Source organism: Wyeomyia smithii, chromosome 2, assembly GCF_029784165.1.
Source record: "Wyeomyia smithii strain HCP4-BCI-WySm-NY-G18 chromosome 2, ASM2978416v1, whole genome shotgun sequence".
In the NCBI taxonomy this organism is placed as follows: domain Eukaryota; kingdom Metazoa; phylum Arthropoda; class Insecta; order Diptera; family Culicidae; genus Wyeomyia; species Wyeomyia smithii.
The window spans coordinates 101692303-101715033 of NC_073695.1; the positions used below are offsets into that span (position 1 = coordinate 101692303).

At 39.7% G+C, this 22731-nt stretch overlaps 1 protein-coding gene across 1 annotated transcript; it reads right to left on the reverse strand.

Moving 5' to 3' along the window:
- Positions 1-8098: 8098 nt before the first annotated feature.
- LOC129726003 (uncharacterized) lies at positions 8099-15387 on the reverse strand. Its single transcript, XM_055682514.1, has 4 exons — positions 15231-15387; positions 12444-13729; positions 9674-9852; positions 8099-9574 (listed from the first exon to the last, which is right to left on the reverse strand). Coding segments are annotated over exons 1-4 (2079 nt in total). The 5' UTR covers positions 15233-15387; the 3' UTR covers positions 8099-8962.
- Between the last annotated feature and the right edge of the window lie 7344 nt (positions 15388-22731).

The following is a 22731-nucleotide window of genomic DNA, read 5'->3' on the forward strand; positions in this document are numbered from 1 at the left end:
AAAGATATGTACAACCAATCATAGGCGTAGCCAGAGGGGGGCAGAGGGGGCCGTTGCCTCCCCCCCCCCCCCTAAATGTTGACATTGGTGCAGAATTTTGTTTCCAACAACCCGGTGGCATCACTGACGTTTACGTACAACATAAGTGAAGGCAGCATTAGCTGGATCACTGGATCAATTTCACATGCAATTTGACAGCTGATTCATCGAAACACGGGAAAAAGCAGTGTTCATACGTGCATACCAGGGGGAATCTATCTGTCAAATATCGTGTAACCGTGACCAGCATATTTGGCAACAAGGCGTCCGGTTGTTTTGGTTTTTGTCGTTTTGATTGAAGCAATATTTAGTAGAATTGTAACGTTCTTTTTCAACAAAACTCTAGACTTCGTGGAAAACTTTTATTTATACTGCGTGCGTAGTGAAATTTGGTGGCAACAGCCTGCAATTAGCTAAAAATCATGAAGTTTCCTCGCCACACAGGAAATCTATTAAACGTCATGGACCAACAAACTTCATGGACCAGAGATGATCTGCGATAACGCACACATATATGAATTTTGACAGCAGTAAATTCCCCCTGGTGCATACAGTGTCGGTGTTCAGCTGCAGTGTGTTTATGTGTTGTTTTCGGGTGATGTATTTATTGCACATAACGTCGAGTGCTTCGCTTGATGAAACAAAAAATGAATGCGTTGCATTATTATAGAATGTACACAACGTTTATTTTTGCCGATTTCGAACGGCGGTGTTTCTTTCAGGCGGCTGACATCGCGCGATGAGTTAGGGATTAACATCTCAACGTATGTGCAAATGAGATAGTATATCAACGCTGCCTTTGAACGTTAACAAAGTTAAGCTTAGCTTTTAATAAAATGAATAAATTGATTCGAGCGCATAACTCTGTTCAACATATATTATGCTTCGTTCGTCATGCTTACACTTCTGTGTGAACAAACCTTCAAAAACATAGATGAGACTAGCGCCACTGTCTTTCACGGCAGCTTCAGGAAACAAGGCCAATGCCACCGGGTTGGTTTTCAATAACTGTAATAGCACAAAACGACATCTTTAGCCCATAGAAACATCTGTGTAAAGTATCAGCCAGATCAAAAATAATTTATTGAAATGCTTGCCCTATGTTGCGTGGAATTGCACAGGGCTTTCAGTTGATCCGTTAAGTACATTGCAGCGGCAAAAGTACCGAGCAAATCCGCCTGCATCAGCTAGCTTGGAGTATTGGAACCGAGCTGTGACAATTCCTTTCCTTGATTCTCTTGTAACCTCACTGGAAACACGGTTCGATGAAGATAGTACACCTGCCTACGCGTTGTCCTTGCTGTATCCCGCTAACGTAATACGCATGTCGTTGGAAGAGTTCACGCGCAAAACCGAAAATTTCGTTATTTTTATGAAGGTGACAATTTTGTTGGAGAGGTGGAAGTTTTGCATTAACATTGCAGCAGTATGAGAGTAGCCCGTAAGAACTTGGAAGAGTTGGATCTTATAAACCTGCTAGCTAAAGCCCGTTCTTTCTTCCCTGTGACTGAGAAAGCAGTTAAAATTGCACTTGCTCTACCATGGAAACATGCACGATTGAACGCTCGTTCAGCACATTACGTCGGGTGAAAACCTGGCTGAGGTCAACAACATTTGAACAGCGATTGAGTGCTCTCTGCTTGCTGAGTGTTCATCGGCAGATGGTCAACAACAATCGTGAAAAGACACATGAACCGCTTCCGGAACGTTTGACGTTTGATGCCCGAAGATTTTATTGAGAATCTTGACTGTGTCTTCAATGTTCACCTTGGGAAGCTTTGACAGGATGTAGTTGAGATAGCGGCTGTGCGAATGGGTGTCCAGCTTCCGGAGAAGTAAACGTATCTTCGCCGCATCATTCAGCTGGCCTGCATCGTTCTCGAAGAGGTCCTGGTTGCGGTTAAACAACAACGTCCGAACGTAACTCCGTTTTCTTCGTCGAAGACAAACTCGATAATGTTCCACTCTAATGTTAAGGACAACTTTTCACTGGTTGCCTTGATGTAACAATCCCTAAAGACTAGTATTTATTTCTATTTTTCAAAACACACTAAAGTCGCTTTTTACGTGGGGGATACGTGCCGCTTAAAAAACGCGTAAATTCCGGAATCCGCGTAAAAAACGCGTAAATTTCGAAATCCGTGTGAATTCTGGAATCCACGTAAAGAAAAGCCGTGTAAAAAAACCCGCGTAAAAAGCGATCTTAGTATACCATTTTTTTACTTCTAAAATTTTGAAGAGCTTGCCCCCCCCCCCTATTTGAAATTCTGGCTACGCCCATGCAACCAATATTCAGAAATATGTCTTTTGGATGAAAAATCCTAAAGATAGAGGTGTCGCACGCTATATTCGACGCAGAAATGTAAATGTCCCCACTACTGGTTCCTACAGGGCATGCGGATCGTTCCGGGAGTGGTCAACGCAGTCTGTATTAAAAATGTCTTTCGGATGATTCCTGATGTAAAATGCTGATAGAGGTGTCGTATGCTATATTTTGGTGCAGAAATGTGAACTCTCCCACTACGAGTTCCTCCGGGGCATGCGGGTTGTTCCGGCGGTGGCCAAAGCAGCCTACAACTTAGTTTTTAGAAAGATTCCTGATAAAAAATCCTGACAATAGAGGTGTCGCACGCTATATTTGATGCAATGTAGATGTCCCCATTCCGGGTTCCTCCGGGGCATCCAGGTTGCTCCGGAAGTCGACAAATAAGCCTTCATTCAAAAATATGTCTTTTGAAAGATTCCTGAAGATAGAGGTGTCACACGCTATATTTTGATGCAAAAATGTAAATGTCCCCTACTACAGGTTTCTCTGGGGACTTCCGGATGAAAAATAGCTATTGCTAGATGAGTTCTTGACCGATTTCGGGTCTTGATAAACCATTCGCTTAAGAAATGATTCTGTCATCTATGCCAATAATGCATATAAGCATTCTTTTCAGGTAACCCATTACCAAATCCATCCAAAAATTAGCTGGTTTGACATGCTTACCGGAACTCAGGAATATTTCCTAATTCCGGTGACCTAGGCCACATTTGAAATCAGAAAATGAAACTTTGAAAGTTTTCCAGTTTAATGGTGTTCGAATTATTCAAATCGAATAACATTTGGCAAAGCTACAGAATTTCAAATTTCATCAAAATTTTGCCTACCCTACTTATTTTGATTATCCTCTGTATTTTACAGACTTGAATAAATATATATACCACCACCAGACGGGAGTGGGACTTGAACCAGTAGTCTTCTTTCTATTCTCACCAAATACAAACAATTTTTTTCAAATAAGGCGTTTTTGTAGAAAGTAATTCCAGCTTAAGCATATCCGAAAATAAAACAGTCCCAAACTTCGAATACTTCAGAATAAAAATCGAATTATTAATTATTCGTTCCTTGGAATGTCCTTTACCCAGTGATGTATGACTCTTTACTGTAGGACAACTTCCAGGGAATCAGCAGTCGTTGAAAAGAGTGATAGTTAATATTTGACGATTTACCTATCTATCTTTTAAGGCTCTAATACACTCTTTGACCAAGCGTCAAATATTCGTCACTTTTTGACAGATGAAAATTTGGTCAAAGATAATTGTTTGTCACTCTCCAATTTTTACATGGAGCAAACACGGGCAAACAAAAACCATGATGTCAAATAAATTTGACCATTATGTCAGAAGGTCAAATATTTGATCATTGGACAAAAAATGTAATACAGGCTTTAAGTAAAAATATCATATCAAGAAGACTGGGAACTCTGCCTGAGATTGAGCGACAGTTTTGGCAGCGTTAGTCAGCCTATACACCAGAGTAGCGAACCTATACATTAGAGAAATGACAAGACACTCACCGTTAAGGCAACTGTCAACATCAAAACGGATAACGGCAAAGCAAAATTATACAGATCGCCCGTTTTGATGTTGACAGCTGCCTTAACGGTGAGTGTCTCGGCGTCTCTCTGGTGTATAGGCTGACTACACCAGAGAGACGCCGAGACACTCGCCGTTAAGGCAGCTGTCAACATCAAAACGGGCGATCTGTATAATTTCGCATTGCCGTTATCCGTTTTGATGTTGACAGTTGCCTTAACGGTGAGTGTCTTGTCATTTCTCTAATGTATAGGTTCGCTAGGCAGCGTAGTCTTTTGAGTAAAAGTGGAACTGACGCATGCTAGTGTGTGCTGGCGAAACGAGTGCAAGCCGATCGTACAGGCTGAACCACCACATACGCACACTCTGTCTTTGTAGTGAAGTAATTACCAGCACTTTAATAGCAAACTTCCATCTTTATTAGATGGAGTGCGCTGTTTGATTTGGCTCTTGTCATTTGTATAGACCATTGTACGAGACGTTTCTGAACTGAATTCATGAATGAAATTTTGACAGAAAGCTTGGAACCGCTGACATAATGCACGCAAAAGCAACATAAACACCAGCAGGATCCGTGACTCCTGTCAGTTCGTAAAATGGTCTATGGGATCGATCCAGAGATGCCAGTCTTCTTGATGTGATGTTTTTACTTTAAGCCTGTATCACACTCTTCGACCAATGGTCAAATATTTGACCTTTTTACATAATGGTCAAATTTATTTGACATCATGATTGTTGTTTGCCCGTGTTTGCCGCATTAAAAATTGGAGATTGACAAACAATTATCTTTGACCCAACTTTTATCTGTCAAAAAGTGACATGTTTTGTGTCCCCATAACCCTTTCCGACCGGGCCCATATGATGGCGTAGGTAGAAGGTGACTTGAACAAAACCTTCTCTCTCGCTTTCTAAACGTCCTATTCATTGTTTTATTGCTCACAACGCTAGTGTCAACATCGCAGCTGCTACGAAAAATAGAAAACCAGAGCAAGCAAATGTTTTTATATAGCAATTGCTTCGATTTAGATTTTATTATCCGTCATTTTTTACCTACACAATTGTGTGGGCTCGGTCGGAAAGGGATAAATGTTAGTGATCAAATATAGTAATACGCTCGTATAATTTGTGTTAGCAAAATGGGCAACGAAACAAATCGAATTTACCAGTAAAATGATGTGGCAAAATATTTTCATTTTGAATTTTCAATTTGATGCTCACAGATTGATGCCTCGTGGAACCTTCGTAGGTTGGAAAAAGCCTTTTTTACGGAGTGTTATTTATCCGGATTATTAAATCTGTGCATCAAGTTAATTCTAAGTTAACTTAAATAAGTTGAAATTCATTCTCTAAACTTCATTTAATCATTGTTGTGCTGAAAGCCTGAACTCTGTTTGGAGGATGAGGCAGAGACCCATCAGGTATTTTTTTTTTTCTTATGTACGCGTGAACACTTAACTTCAAAATTTGTCAAAAACAATATTTTTCAAACGGGTCGCAAATGTTAATCCGGACGTTTCCGGGTGAGATATTAGCAAGGATTTCTTCCTGGTGATATAAACTTCTACCCTCACGGAGATTATATAATCGGATTCCGCGAGATTTGATAACTTTTTTTATATGTACAGTGCTTTTTCGATTTTATCACGATCAAAAAAAATTTCACCGTGAATTTGTCGAAACAGTGAATTTAACGAAATGATAAAAATTGATTTTTTTTTTTGAGTTGGATTCAATTGACATTTGACATTTTGAGTAAAATGATGCAGTTTTATAGTTCAATGAAATATAAGTTCAAGATACAAATGAAAAAAAGTTCATAATTTTTTCTCCATAGCATTTTTGTGAACTTTCTCACAGTAATTATACATGCAATATCATATGATTTGTACTGCCCATTCTTTAGCAGAGTTGGGAGAGTTTAATACTTATTTATGCGAAGTTGTGGAACCACTAGATTTTATAATTTTTTAATTCACGTCCTATAAGCGTCACTTATCATTTGCAAATGCGCATTTCAACGCTAACATAACGCCTTCTCCAGTGCTAAGATGGAGCTGCTAGCATTTGCAAGTGATAAGTGAAAAGTGATAGAATTGAAAAGTGAAGTCAAATAAAAAGTGTAGTGTAAAATTGTGGAGATTCTGTCAACAGCTCGCGTAAGGATTAATCAAAATGTGGAAGATATGACACTTAGTTGCTCCAGAAAATTGATAAAATAAATTGAATTCACATGCAAGGGCACAAAGCACAAGTAAAAATGATGTTTCAAATACATTTTCTACAATTAAAGGAAAGTACATTATTCTTGATCTACAACTCTTCTCGAAAAAGCGTGATAAAAACGGAAAAGCGTGAGAAAATCGAGCGTGAATTTGTCGAGTAGTGATAAAAATGACTGTTGATAAAATCGAAAAAGCACTGTATTAAAACGCTAGAAAATACCTAAAAATAACATAAAGAACTCATTCGCTAGAGGCGGGGGCCTAGTGTGGTTGGTAACGTCTCCGCCAACCACGCTCGACGCCTGGGTTCGAATCCCACCGCCGACATAGGTGTTGATGGTTGTGAGGTGGCGTGATCCACTCACAACCAACCCAACTGGTCTAGATTCAATCCTAGCCGACACCGGGAGATTTTCTGAGGCGAAAAATCTCTGGGATCACGCCTTCCATCCATCGCATGAGGAAGTAAAGCCGTTGGCGCCGGTCCGTTAATAAACGGGTCGTGAGTTAGGGTCCTGGGTGTGGAGTCGCCTCCCTGGGCGTCGGTGATTGGCCACAACAGTGGCGGAACTAGACCGACGGAAAATAAGCGAGAATAAAAAAAAAACTCATTCGCTGCAAAATATTGATCAATTGTCATTTTTTGACGCCTAGCACAAGTTGTCACTATAAATGGTTCGATTCCCAAAAAAAAATGCTTGAAAATTTGTCAAAGCGCTCCCATCATATATCATATAATACCGTTAAACGTTAATCGAGTGATGGCATTTTGTGAAGCATTTATTTAAGCAGCAGAAAAAAAATATAGCGGCACCAGGAAGCTCAAAATAACTTTTTTCTTATTTTAACCAGCTTTTTGTTCTAGGTACTTCTCTGTGTGCCGCAGAGATTATGATAAAGCTTTTTTTTTTTGTAATAGAGAATTGAAGTGTAGTTGCTAATCCAATTTTACAAATGAAATAAATAATAATTCTGGAGTACTTCGTGATAAAATCCTATGTTTGAACGCAAACAAAAGGAGTGAGAGATGATTTGTGCTTGTGAAGTACATGGGATACAAACTCGTATATGAAAGGTCTGATCACACCAATAGGTGGATTGATTGCTGTTTTTTTCACATTGCAATTAGAAGCAGACTAATTAAAATTACTCACCTTTGTTTTACATTTCGGTTACTTCTACTATTCCACTGTAAATCCATTTTTTTATAACTGTTATACTGCTTATAATCGCAAAACTGTTATATTAAAAATTTTGTGGGTTTCGTGTTTTAATGGGAAAATTTTACTTTTTACATCTGCAAAAAATATGTTTGAATGTTTGAAAAAAAAGTCGTCAAAAATACCAAGTTGTTATGTCACATAGCGCATAATTTGTCACACTACTTCACTTTTTTGTCAAAAAAGCTTCTGGTCTCAAAAATCAAAAAAAAAACCCAATTTCCGCTGATATATTCCAAAAGCAGCTTGAAAGTAACATAAAAGTATAAAAGTATCGTTGCAAAAATTCAACAAATTTACCTGCAAAACTGATGTTCAATATATACATGATATAAAGTATATGAAGCTTTTTTCATAACAGTTTAATTTAACTCTTGATTTGCAAGATATATTTAGAACAATGCAGTTGAGGTTAAAATATAAAAATGTCGTTTGGTCGAACAACCAATTTTGCGAATTTTACAATTAGGCGGTTCTTAACAGTATATCTAATAAACTTTTTTTTTAAAAGAGGAGTTATGATTGCCGATAAACAAAATAAAAATCATTTTTTATTATACTGCTTTCTTTCTATTTGTTACTTTTGTCTTAGTGGGTAGTCCAACTGACCATTCCAAAGCAGGCTTATGCAAACAAAATTTCGTCAAATCATTACATGATTTCAATAATTCTACTAAGCCTAAGAACAAGACATGGTGGAACTGAAATAGCTACCAATCGTAGAAAAATGTTGCATTCGGATTGGAGGAACAATGCTTCTTGCTTTTTTATTTTATTGTTCTGTAACTACTCCAAATATCGACTTTCATTTCACCAAAACGAAATTCTGGTAAAATAAATTACATATATTGAAGCTGTTAGTGACAACACTATAGTTATTTTAGGTGCTGGAAAAGGAAATGGTTAGTACTATTGCGCCAGCTAATACACCAACTATTATATGGTATCATGTGCAATTAAAACACTGTAGTTGTAATCTGTTTCTTTAAAAGAGTTCGCCAAAACCATCCGTTTTATTTCAAAGGTCCAAAAAGACACATACACCCTAGCCTTTTTACAACAATCCGCTAGTGTCATTGCTGGCATATTTTGGCTGTTTTGCATTTGTATTGTTTTTAAATTTAATTTGTTTGATAGATTCACACTTTCAACCTTCACTTACGATTCACATCATACATCTATTAAATTCACAGTAGATATTTTCCATGTTTTACAACACGGTGAACAGCCTCCGCTCAGTATGTAAATAATAAATTAGAGAATGAATCCTGTGAAATTTAATATTTTTGTTGTAACTTGGGCTATGTGTTAAAATATCACATTTAAATAATCCATCGTATCGTATTGAGAATACTACGAAACTAGGGAAAAAGGATACATTATAATTCGAATGTGAAAATTTGTTATTTTTTCATTTCTTAGTTTTGTTACAATGCAGTAATTGTTTATGCTGCCAACAAGTGTTTAAATAATTATGACGTTACTTATCCTAATTCCTATTCACTTGTATCACTCTTACCGTTAAAATTACTAAATCAATCAGTGTCTCTTCTATAGGTTAGATGATGTCTATAAAAATTAATGAGAATGTAAAATGTAAGTGAAAAGGGGTAAAGAGATTTAGTTAATCGCTACAGGTGGGGGGAACGCAAAGGACTGACTGCCCTGTGGCAAGGAAGTAAACTGGTACGAAGAGGGAATCGCTGCTGTGCTTCTAGGATATCCACCAAAAGAAGAGGCTGCAGGTTGGCTTGGTGGTGCAGTACTGTAAGGTTTGTAGGCTGTGTAACTGTTGGTAGCAGGCGCGGCGCCAGTACTCGGGGCAGCTGTAGTACCCTGATAGATTCCCTTATTATATCCGTTGACAGCCACATTTCCAGCGGCAGAGAAAGATTGCGGGGCTCCCGAAGGTGCGGAAAAACGGTTCTGTCGTGGTGGGCCGGATCCATTGGGAATTCGACTTCCTTGGTCCCGTGACGGGAAGCCACCTCCATTTTGATTCGGTTTTGAGCCAAATTTGTCCCCGCCAGCGTCCCGCCGAGGCCCACCACCGAACTTATTACCCCCATCACGATTACCGAAACGGTTTCCTCCATCGTTACGCTGTCCGCCATAGCCTCCGTCACGTGGTGGCCGATTTTGCTGTCCACCGAAACGATTACCGTATCGGTTGCGTCCACCGCGACCATTCATGCCCGACTTGGACATTTCTACTAGTTTTGGGTTAATCACCTTGAAATTGGAAAGAGAAATAGAATTACCGTCTATTCACGCAATAATTATTCCAATTAATGATCTAAAAAAAAAAACAATTAGAAAATGAAATCTTACCTGATTTGCCTCCCGCAGTACATTGATCAGGTCTCCAGCTTTGTTGGCGTTGGCGTTAGTGAACAACGTGTACGCTGTTCCAGTATTGTTAGAACGTCCAGTTCTACCAATACGATGGACATAATCTTCGGAATTCGACGGATAGTCGTAATTAATTACAAACTTTACGTCTTCGACATCTAGAGTTGGTGTGTAACAGGAAGATGAGGTTATTACGTCGCTTAGGACAAGTAGTACAGTACAAAATCGAACGCTGTCGCTTTCATTGAAAAGCGATTTTACAAATTCCGAAATCTTGGATAACTTTACTTATCACACATGGGATAGTTTTCTAACGTTTTTTAAAACAGATTTTGAAACTATTTCAGCTCATGATGAGGAATCCACTTTCCACCCGCAAGTTGTGTGATGTTTTAACTGGACACGAATTCGACATAATTGCTACGCCTAAATTTTGAACAATTCATCACAACCTTCTTACTACTGGGTCGAACGTTTTCTTCATCAGAGGTTGTGCCTTTGATTATTGTCTATTACTACTTAGAACAGTGCAGCAGATCTTCACACTTGTTTCTTAAACGCTAATAATCAAATTCACTGTCTGTTTTAATTTTCATCTATGTTTTTGTACAGTCAAATTTGGCCAAGAGATCATACTCTAAGTTATAAAATTTAGTCTGACATTCGATTTATATTTCACTCACTTAAAGTTTAATAGTTTCTTTTACATGCAACGGCACTATTTTTTCCGTTTGAGTTGAAGATTGTTGCTGGCGGGCGATCGCTCTTGTTAAACCAACCGACTTTGCTTTATCCAAAGAGCAAAGTAATTGGTTCGTAATTAAGGAAAGCAGGTAAAAAATTATAAATCCACAATTAAAGCATTATTTATTTTGCAGCTTCAGTGTTGAGTTGTTATAAGGCTTCGGGTTAAACGCAAATGAATGAGGTTTGAATAATACTTTGGTTTAGTTGCCTGAAGATTAAAGAAAACAAATGCTTTTATTTTATCGGAGACGAGAAGCTACAATGAATACGTGGGTGGTGACTAGACTACCAGAAGGAAAAATAGAGCATTGCCCTCAGCAAGTACAATTGAGTAAGAAATCAATAATGCCATCAATTTCAATCCAGATCGAGTGAATGAAACATAAGAAATTAAGTTACCAGCAATAGCCTTTTCCTCAGACAATTCCCAAAACCACGAGAAGTTCATTGCCAGCATGCTGTGTTAGAAGTCAGAAATCGCTGCAGAAATCCTAATCTCGTTCAAATATATCCAAAGATAATATCTAGAGAAAGAAATGTAGTTGTACATTTTATGCCAGTGCACCTCAAACACAATGATAAGCTAAATCATGAAAAAAATCGTTCATTTTGTATAATGACAGTGTTAGACTTAAATGTAATTGTTACCGCTGAATATAAATTATTTTTTCAAAGCAGCTTATACAATAGACTAATTAAAATCTAACTACCACTAACCCGCGTTGAGTTTTGGCATGTTTGTTTTCCACAATTTGTATGAATTGTGTTTTTGATGAAGCGCACAACATTTCACTGACAACTTCAGAAAAAGATTAACGAATGATTTAGCAAATTTGAGGCCAAATCGAATTATAAGCATTTGAATATTAGAAACGAAGTTCACTTTGGATTGTGTCAGATCTAGGAAAATTATACGCATTTGTCATGAGAAAATAAAGGATACGTTTTGCTTGAATCTAACACAAATAAACGTCCTGTATCTACGTACTGATAGCATGCCAATGCGTGTCTGTTGCGTAGATATGGTGTAAAATTACAGTTTGTAACTGAATAAATCCCTACGTCTGGTGTTTGCTGTTTTAAGTGAACATAATAAAAAACGCTTAAATTCGCTCCATAAATTAGTGAATACATGCTTAAAACGAAATTTAAGAGTAATTTAAACAATTTTGAAGTAAACAAACAAAACTAAAGAAAAGCATCAGTGGCATCTTCCCCCTATAGGTTTGAGATTGTAAGCATCAAAAATCGACTATTGCTTTGATCGGTAAATCAAATACACACTGCAAAATAGCTGCCTTCATATTTGTTTGAACGAAAGCGCAAATAAATGTGGTTTGCCGGTGCTTCCACACATTATTTTAACTCATTAGCAGATAATCGCTCAGGCGATGCTAATGGCTGCACGAAAAGAAATGCTCCACAGTTTATATCTTTCCTGGTATTCACTATTATTGTTTGGTTAAGTATTTCAGTGATATTAAACCTGTTATCCAGTTCGATGACATCATCTTCCAGCCCGCTTCCATCTGACGCAAGATGCTCTGTAAAGAAAGACATGAAATACATATTTGGCCACGTTAACGAACGTGATCGACCCGATCCCGAATAAGAGCTGAAATAAAATTATTTTAACACTTCGGTTGTGAATACAGGAAATACATAAAGCCATCTCTTTCGCCAGTTCGGAATGACGACCACAAACAAATACAGAAGGACTTCTTCACAGGTGTGCAGTGTCTGATTCTCCTCGAATTGAACTCTAACGAAGATCTCGGGCCAGGAAAAAAACGATTGACTGACAAAATCTATCAGGTAGATATAAGTTATCCCAAAGCAAACGAATTCATAGTCGGCAAGCGAAACATGCGTCACGGGAACCTTCCACTTTTGGCGATAAACTTTATTATCGTTTCAAAAGTTCGATTCGTCCGTTCACATATTCAACTTCCGCTGAACGACCAGTGGCTCTCGCGAGCTTGTCTAGCACCAGAACACTTACCGAGCCCACGGGCGGCGACGTCGGTGGCCACCAAGATGCCTTGGCGTCCGTTTCGGAACCCATTTAGGACGTAATCACGTTCCTGTTGGGATTTGTCACCGTGGATTGAAACGGCCCTCCATCCGTTTCGGTTTATGTTACGCGTGATATCATCCACGCGACGTTTGGTTTCGACGAACACAATCGTCTTGGTTTCATTCTCTGCTGATATTTCTGTTAGTAGTTTTAGTAACTTTTGATCTTTCTCATAGTCTTCACAAACATCCACAATTTGCAAAATGTTGTGATTGGCCGAAAGATTCAGCGATCCAATGTTTATCTGGATATATTCAGACAAAAATTCCTCCGCCAAATTACGAACCTCTTTGGGCCATGTAGCGGACCACATTAATACTTGACGATCTGGGCGAATCTGTCCCATGATTTTTCGTATTTGAGGCTCGAAGCCCATGTCCAGCATGCGATCGGCTTCGTCAAGAACAAGATAAGTGCATCGACGCAAATTAGTGATTCCTCGTTCGAGGAAATCAATCAAACGTCCCGGCGTGGCAATAACAATTTCTGCACCTCTCTCCAGATCACGGATCTGCGGCCCTTTGGGGGCTCCTCCAAAAACACATGTATTATTAGCATTCATGCGATGTCCAAAGTCATTAGCAACCTGCTGAATCTGCTGGGCCAGCTCCCGAGTTGGGGCCAATATTAGAGCAATTGGTCCGTCGCCACGTCGTACTTTATCCTGATGCATAATATGCACCAACGCCGGAACAATGTAAGCGAGAGTTTTACCAGAACCGGTCTGAGCAATACCGACCATATCACGTCCAGTTAGTGCAATTGGCATTCCTTGCGCTTGAATCGCGGTCGGTTTCGCGAAACCTTGCTTCAAGACTTCATCCATAATAGTTTCGGGCAAACCACCGTCTTCGAAGCTCATGCTAGGACGTGGTACATTTTTGCCTTTAACTGTTATCTCCAGATCGGTCAGATACCGCGTAATCTCCGTATCGGACATACCCTGCATTTGATCTGATGGCTTGTAGAAGTTCTTCTCAAACGGAGGCAAGTCGGAGCTGTTCCACTGCAGTGTTCGCAGGGTAGCTCCGTTATTGGCCTGACGGTCAAATGAGCCACGATTGCCACCGAAGTTGCCACCACCCATTCCGCCACGCGGACCTCCCATAGAGCGATCTCCACCGCGGAAACCTCCGCCGTTTCCACCGCCCAGACGGCCACCATTGCCCATTCCTCCACGGAATCCACCCGATGGTTGTTGATTGCCGTACCTGTAAATATACAATTTATTGATTAATTTGAGTAACTTTTTTACAAAAACAAATCTTTTCAAAAAAAAACATAATTCTAAGTTTGTTCATTTCTTGTAAAGTAAAATTCGAGTTGAAGGATTTCAAGGTCGAAAGCGTCATAAGATGACCAAACGGGAGAAATCCCTATGAGTGTTAACCCTTTATAACGCAGTGGCAAGTAGGTATATTGCCATTATGTGTAGATGGCCCCTAATCAAAAATAAATAATAAAATTTTGATTTCTTTTTGCCTTGGCGCGTGTTAAGGCTTAACGACACCAATTGTTTTTGATCATCGAATAAAATTTTAAAATAATTTGTAAAAACTCAAGCATACCATTAAACAAGCATGTGTACAAATCGTTCAAGGTTCAAATCAGTTGCTTAAATGCTTATGTGCTCCGATAATCGGTAAATTTCAAAATATTTTTTAAAAAACATGTCTAAAACCTTTCTATGTGCAGCATTAGGCTACGAATCTTCACTTCGAAACAGTTGAATATTCGCAAAGCGAACTGATTGAAGCAAACCACTAAAGGTTTCACACTAAGAAATCGCTCGCACACAGCCTTATTTTCGTGTAGCAAAGAGAATCAACGCACACTCAGCGCTGTTAAATATGAGAAATGAGACTGACATTTCTATCCTATCGTACAAAGATTCATCACTCGCTTCATAACGAGTCAAACTGAAGGATTGAATTCTAGACTATGTGAGATTTTGCAAGTGATACATCATAATGGCATTATTAAATTCGATGGATCCTAATAAATAATTCAAATATACTTATATTTAGTAATTTTGGAATTAAATTTCAACGGAAGTTTTGTTTGAATTTTAGCTTTTAAAGTTTAATTTATTCTAGAGCCAGAAGAAGGCTAGCTTATTCTGATTAATATTAGAACGAATGTTGTAATAAATTTGTAATTTCATATTTTTTTTCTTCATGCAAAACAATTCTGATGCATCAACATTGGTGAGTATAATTCATTAGTACTAAGCCAGTAGGAACACTCAGGTAGGAACACGCCTTTGAAGATTCTAGAGCCCTAGTCATAACCACAAAAAATATGGAGTCAGTGTGCTTCAATGTCGTATGCTCGCTCAGACTTCAGCATACAAGAAACAGCTGAGAAATTTAAAGCGCAGACGCAGCAAATTTTTGTCGTCACCAAATGGAATTTTCCAGCAAAAATGGATCTTGTTCGAAATTACAACTTGAGTAGATCTAAGCAACAAATAATGTTTCATTTTCAATGCTAAAATACAGAACGCGTTCGGTTAATGAAAAACACCAGCCTAACGGAACAGCTGCAAACGAATTTTCCGAATAAAATTTGATACTCGGCCGCCATCTTGCCGTGGTGAAAATTTTCAGCCCTGACGAGCTGATTCACAATTTTTAAGTCACGATTTCTGCTAATACCACAATCAACAAAACTTTTCAAATTAATAAAATTGATCGTTTACTATGTACTCACATTTTGATGTTAGTTATTGAGAGGTTGCTCGCGAAAAAACTTTGCAGAAATAAGCGAAAAACGGAGATACGTGGTTCTCTGTCCGAACACTTCGGGTGATTCACTCAAACTGCACCGAGCAAAAGGAAAACTTGCTCTAAGAAACAAGGTTGCCATTTCACCGGACAGCCAAGAGATTTTACTTTTTTCAAATGTTTACCTATGTTTACTACCGTGTATTTCCGATATTTCCAGAAGAGGGCGAATTTTCATAGTACACGATAAAAAATTGAACGATTGATAAGTAGATGCTTATCGTGCCGTGTCAAATAAACCATCTGAACTATTCTTTGTAGATGCTGTTGAATTTGCACTACTAGAGGAAAGCATTCCATTCGCATTGACGGTGTTGTTGTTTATTTGGTTTACGCATGAGAATAAGAAAAAAGGAAATATTTTTGTTCTAATTGGAAAAAACTTGATTTTTCTATACAACTCCATTGACTCAATAGAGTGGTATATGAAAATAAAGTTTTTTGATAAAAATAGATTGCATATAGTAACAGCACAGACTAACAGACATAACACTTCGAACAAATTTTCAATAAAATCATCGTTCTTTACGTTAGTAACACTAGCACCATCTGCTACCGCGTTCGCGCTATGCCATGTATTTCGACATCAGCGCTAGCGTTACGGCATGTGTCAAATGGGGAACCACAAAATATGTTTGGGATTGCATGACAGCGCCCCAAGCGGCGTTGTCGCGCGAAGACTCTTATTGGATTGGGAATTTGAAATGATCGTTTTTTTGTGACGATGGAGCTAGGTTCCAGTGTTACGTCTGTTAGTCTGTGGTAAAAGTAAGTACTAGAAACTTAGAATTATATAAAAACAGAGTAACTAATAGCCATTAACTTCTGGTCATTAAACAAAATGCTCGTGGAAATTTCAATTTTACTACCACTACCAACTACTTAAAGCGAATGAAGTCAATTCGAAGATGACTAGGTAACAGGCTCACATTACGTACACACTTAAATAATATCACCGAGTACGGTAAAATGGATTACCGAGATTTCAACAGCTGAGAGGTAAAAATCTCGGTAACACATCAAAATACCGAAATTCTGTAAAACCAACAATTGACAACCTGTCAAACTTTAACGAGATTCTCGGTATAATTTTACCCGGACTCGGAAATTTCAACTGTCGAATTAGTACGACAATTTCGGTAAAATTTACTGAAGTACGCATTTTGCGATTTCCCAGATAAATCCAGGAAATGATGAAAACGATTCATTATCCGTATAATTTTATTAATTATTTTGTCAAATGATTCAACTTATTACAGCATTGGTAGAAACAGGAGAGTTGTGTTGCTTCATCCATCACTGCAACTTCCATTCTGCGAAGTGAGTCGTTAATCTACAAAATTGAGTAAGGAAAGAATGAATTTTTTGCTTTTAGTATAATATTTGCAATAAACAACAAGATCTGAGAAATAATATTGTATACTTACTCAACATTTAAGATTAATCTGAATATCACAGATTTCTCCGGAATGATAATAACTCGCGAAACCTATTCCTTTTGCATCTAAACCGAAACACGAAGAAAACTGATAGTGAAGCTTTCGTTATTTTGACCGTTCTATTTTTCGGAATCTCGGTAAGAGCTTTTTTGGTTCAACGAGATCTCGGTTAAATGATGTCAAGCTTCAGAGATTCGCTATTTTAGTTTACTGAACTTGGAAATTTGCTGTTTTCAGATTTTTTCGGCAAACAAATTTACGGTATTCCGGTAAACACATTCGGTTTCCAATTTCTCAGTAAATTTGTTACGGAACAACGGTAAACGAAAATGTTTTCAAGTAGTTCGGTATTTTACTTTACCGAGCAAACATTATGCAGTTGAGTGTGTAATACGGAATTTGGCAATTTTTATAACAACGTGTGTTTAGGCCTAAAGAACACTTAGTGGTCAATTATTCGATAATAGCGATAGTTTTCCAGCTCTTATCGATATTATAGCAATAAGAAGCGTTGCCGTTTTTCAATGTAGAAATTTTAAGCAGTCGTAATTTGTACATAATCGACAATTTTATTCAATCCCAGTTTATATTTGCGATAAATTTGTTTGTTTTAGTGTTGATATGAGAAAAAATACACAAACCTCACAAAAACAGTGTTATATCGTCTACTATTTGTCAGAATTTTCATGCGTCTGGCAGCGCAGCAGGCATATATAAAACAGGGTATTTACCTAAAATTTTGATTTTATACTACCACTACCACTATTACTACCACAGCACCATCTCTTAAGCCTGTAGTACACTCTTTGTCTAATGGTCAAATATTTAACCTTCTGACATAATGGTCAAATTTATTTGACTTCATGGTTGTTGTTTGCCCATGTTTGCCCCATGTTAAAGTTGAAGAGTGACAAACAATCATCTCAAAAAGTGCCAAATATTTGACGCTTGGTCAAAGAGTGTAATACAGGCTTGAGCATTAAACATTTTTTCGGGTGTAGCATTACGACTGCTCAAAATTTCTACATTGAAAAACGGCAACCCTTCTTATTGCGATAATATCGATAAGAGCTGAAAAACTATCTATTGTATCACAGATAACAGACATCCAAGCTAATTTTGCTTCATGTGTAAAAAGATGCAACGGTTTTTAGCATGTCGCAATACGCAGCATGGTGGCGCTAAGAACACTTAGTGGTCAATTATTCGATAATAGCGATAGTTTTCCAGCTCTTATCGATATTATTGCAATAAGAAGCGTTGCCGTTTTTTTATGTAGAAATTTTGAGCAGTCGTAATTTGTACATAATCGACAATTTTGTTCAATCCCAGTTTATGTTTGCGATAAATTTGTTTGTTTTAGTGTTGCTATGAAAAAAATACACAAACCTCACAAAAACAGTGTTGTATCGTTGTAAAAACAGCGACTCTACTATTTGTGAGAACTTTCATACGTCTGGCAGCTTTGACTATAATCCAGCGCTGCCATCACTAAAGTGGTTCAAGTCGCAAGTTGCAGAAAGTGTTAGATAGCAACCGACTGCTGTAGCAACCCAATGATCGCTGTAGTAACACTTGTTATAAACATAGTTGGAGCTTCAATTTTTTTCATCACTTCCACTTTAGTCTTCAATCAATAAAGACCTATTTGTATAAGCCTCTGCCTTTTATTAGGTTATAGGCCCAGCTCAAAAGAAGTTTTAAGATCTAGTCAATTTTTTTTCACCTGAAGGAAACGAAAAAGTGCTTTTGAAATGAGCGAAGAAAAACTTTGGCTGTTCAATGGGAACAACTTCGGAAATTGGAAGTTTCGGATCGAGGTGCTGATGGAGGACAAAGGGTTGCTGGACTCTCTGGAAAAAGCCATCGAGGATGAGGAGTATGCGAGGGAATTGCCAAATGACTCTGTGGACGTCAAAATGGAGAAAAAGCAGAAACTCGAGGAGCGCATGGCCAGAGACCGGAAGTGCAAGAACTTACTCATCCATCGAATTGCGGAAGACCAGTTGGAGTATGTCAAGGACAAGCGCACGGCGAAAGACGTTTGGGACGGTCTGAAGAACACGTTCGAACGTGTGGGAATCGCCGGCAAGCTGTTTATGAGAAAGCAGTTCCAAGAACTGAAATTGAAGGATGGTGAGTCCGTGCAGAACTTTCTGTTGCAGTTCGAAAAGGTTTTACGACAGCTCAGAGCTGCTAAAGTAAAAATGGACGAGGAGGACGTCGTATGTCAGCTGCTGCTGGCACTTCCCAAGTCCTACGAAGCACTAATTACGGCACTGGAAACGATTCAGCCGAACCAGTTGACACTGGAGTACGTAAAAAAACGGCTGTTGGACGAACAAGTAAAACGAGCGCACCAAAACCATCGAGCAGTGGAGAAGGAAATTCTAACGAGTCAGCTTTTGCGGTTAAGAATTCCAATATAAAGTGCTATGGCTGCCTTAGGTACGGCCACAAGCGTGCGGATTGTCCGGAAAATGATGGTAACAGCCGGAAAAGAAACCAGAAGTCTGCTGGGAAGTTCAACCGAAGGCAAAAATCCAATGCAAACTTGACGACCGAAAACGAGATGGCCTTCGTTGCTGCTACGGGCGACGGTGACAGTGCTTTTTCTACAGCTGCTGCAATGACTGGACAACGAATTGAGTGGTTCTTGGATTCGGGTGCAACAGGCCACATGATGAAGGAGAAATCGTTTTTCGAAGAACTGCATCCTCTGACAAGAACGGTTCACATTGCGGTAGCAAAATCGGGCCAGATGCTCGTGACCAAGTTAGCCGGAACGGTCCGAGTGAACATGCTAATCGATGGGAAGAAACATCCGTCCGTCATCAAGGAGGTGCTGTATGTACCTGATCTGCAGTGTAATTTATTTTCGGTCCGTCGGCTAGAAGACGACGGAATGCCGCTAAAAATTTCCAAAGGGAAGGTGTCTATCAAGAAGGATAATCGAGTGATATGCGTTGGACAAAGGAAGGGTCAATTGTATCCACTGGACATCAGCCTCCGAAATGCGGAGCGGTCAGTAGAAGTGAGCGCTATGATGTCAAAGCAGGACAGTTTCGAGTTGTGGCATCGACGATTTGGTCATTTGGGAGAGGCGAACATGAGAAACCTCTGGAAACACGGAATGGTGAACACAACAGCGAAGATCCATGATTGGCCTGATAGGTGCATCTGCGAGGTGTGCCTGGCTGGTAAGCAAACAAGGCAACCGTTCGACGAGATAAAAGAGAAACGTTCATCCCGGCCATTGGAATTGGTTCATTCCGATGTGTGCGGGCCATTCACGCCAACAACGTTATTATGTCACTTTTATTGATGACTATAGCCACTTCACAGTCGTATACCTCCTTGAGTCAAAGGATGAAGTCGAGGAAAAGTTCAACCAGTATCGTGCGCAGGTCACAGCATTCTTCGGGACGAAAATCGCCAGACTCAGGTGTGACAATGGTGGGGAGTACACGAGCAAATCGTTCCGGAAATTTTGCCGCACTAAAGGAATACAAATGGAAGCAACTGTACCATACAGTCCACAGCAGAACGGAGTCGCAGAGAGAATGAACCGGACACTTCTGGACAAGTCCCGTTGGGAGATGCTAGTCTCCCCAAGATTTTGTGGGGTGAGGCGGTGGTTACAGCTGCATATTTGTTAAATCGAAGTCCTACATCAGCCCTTGGTGAAAAGAAGACTCCGTTTGAGATGTGGTATGGTAGAAAGCCAAACATCGACAAATTACGAGTTTTTGGATCGATCGCCTACACGTGGACTGTGAAACGTAGCAAACTAGACCCGAAGTCCGAGAAGAATGTGATGATCGGGTATACAACAAATGGCTATCGAGTTTGGAATGCCAAGAGGAAGATGCTGTTCACATCACGCGATGTTGTATTTGACGAACAAAGGAGTGTGCAGTTGATTGTGAACCCTGTTGAACCGGTAATGTTGGAACCGGAAAATGAGGAAGAGGAAATCCGTTTGGTGGCTGAATGTCCAACAAAACCTTGCCTCGAACCGGCAGCAGGACCACAAGAACCGCAGGTGGAATACGATTCACTGATGACGACGACACCGACTTGTCTGAAAGTAATGAGAAGGAACCTACCGGAGCGCTCCCTTCGCAATCAGAACGGGACAACTGTCCAGCAGAAGTGTCCACGAGGCAAAGCGAACGGGAGCGCAGAGCCCCCGGTAAGTTCTTTGATTTTATTACTGGATTTGGAGCCACTTCTGCCTCTGAATGTTTTATAGGTTCCAATGAGATGACAAATGACAAAGTGATGGCGTATGCATTGAACGCAGAAGCATTCGTGAAAAATCTTCCATCCACAATCAATGGACTAAAGTAGAGGAGCGACTGGCCCCACTGGAAAGATGCGATTGGCAGTGAGCTGGAGTCGCTGCACAAAAATGAAACCTGGGAGCTTGTTCCGAAACCAGCAGGGAAGAACCTTGTGGACTGCAAGTGGGTCTTCAAAATTAAGCGCGATGAAGTTGGCAACATTGACCGGTACAAGGCTCGGCTGGTAGCAAAGGGTTACTCACAACGCTATGGATTTGACTATGATGAGACATACGCGCCGGTGGCTAAGATAACCACGGTACGAGTGCTGTTGGCTGTCGCAAATCAAGAGAAGTTTCATGTCCACCAGATGGATGTTAAGACCGCCTTCCTGAATGGCATATTGAAGGAAGAAATCTACATGCGACAACCTGAGGGATTTGAACGGAGTGACCCAAATCTTGTCTGCCGTCTCAAGAAATCACTGTATGGGTTGAAGCAAGCCCCACGAAGCTGGAACGAGGAGTTCAACTCTTTTGTACTGGCACTTGGCTTCAAACGATCCAATCTGGATAGCTGTCTTACTGGAAACGAATCGGAACCGTTGTCGTTTATCTGTTGCTCTATGTGGACGATAACATCCTGGACTCTAGCCATCACGACACGTCCACGGAAATCAAGGTAAAGTTACGCAAACGATTCGACATGACGGACATGGGAGAACTCAGGCATTTCCTGGGTCTTAAAGTTGAACGGGATCGCTGCCAAGGAACAATGAAGATTAGCCAACCGAAATATGTTTCGGATCTTCTGCGACGTTTTGGAATGATGGAGTGTAACCCGGTGTCAACGGAGCAATTACAGAACAACATTATCGAGATCTGATCGGCTGCCTGACGTATCTAGCATTATCGTCGAGGCCAGACATCAGCGCAGCTGTGAACTTCTTCAGCAGATTTCAATCTGCACCGACGGATATTCACTAGAGCCATCTAAAAAGAATCCTCCGGTATTTGAAGGGCACCATCAACTACAGTTTGGTATTCCAAAAACGTGATGGAATTACACCTTTGCTTGGTTACGCTGACGCTGACTGGGGCAACAACGTGGAAGACCGCCGATCCATATCAGGCAACATATTTCAAGTGTATGGTGGAACCGTTTCGTGGATGACCAGGAAGCAAAACACTGTAACATTGTCTTCAACAGAGGCTGAATGCGAAGCATTTTGGCTGAGAAATCTTTTAAAAGAGCTTGGAGTACAGGTTGACCATCCGGTACCACTGTATGAGGATAATCAATCCTGCATTCGCATCGCTGAGGAACCCCGTAATCATAAACGAATGAAGCATGTGGACATTCGCACATACAGAACGGATCTTTCAAAGTTCCTTATGTACCAACAACCGAGCAAGCCGCAAGCCGCGAGCATAGCTGGAGCTTCAATTTTTTTCATCACTTCCACTTTAGTCTTCAATCAATAAAGACCTATTTGTATAAGCCTCTGCCTTTTATTAGAAAGATGTCGTTAGCATTTCAAACGAGTGAGAATTTGAAATCTTACACACGATTTCTGGAGTTTTTGTTCTAGCTTGGATATCTGTTATCTGTGATTGTATTAAATTATTGACTATTAAGGGATCATTTAAATAATACATAACGCGCTCAGGGGTGGGGGGGGTATTCGGCGAAGCGTTACATT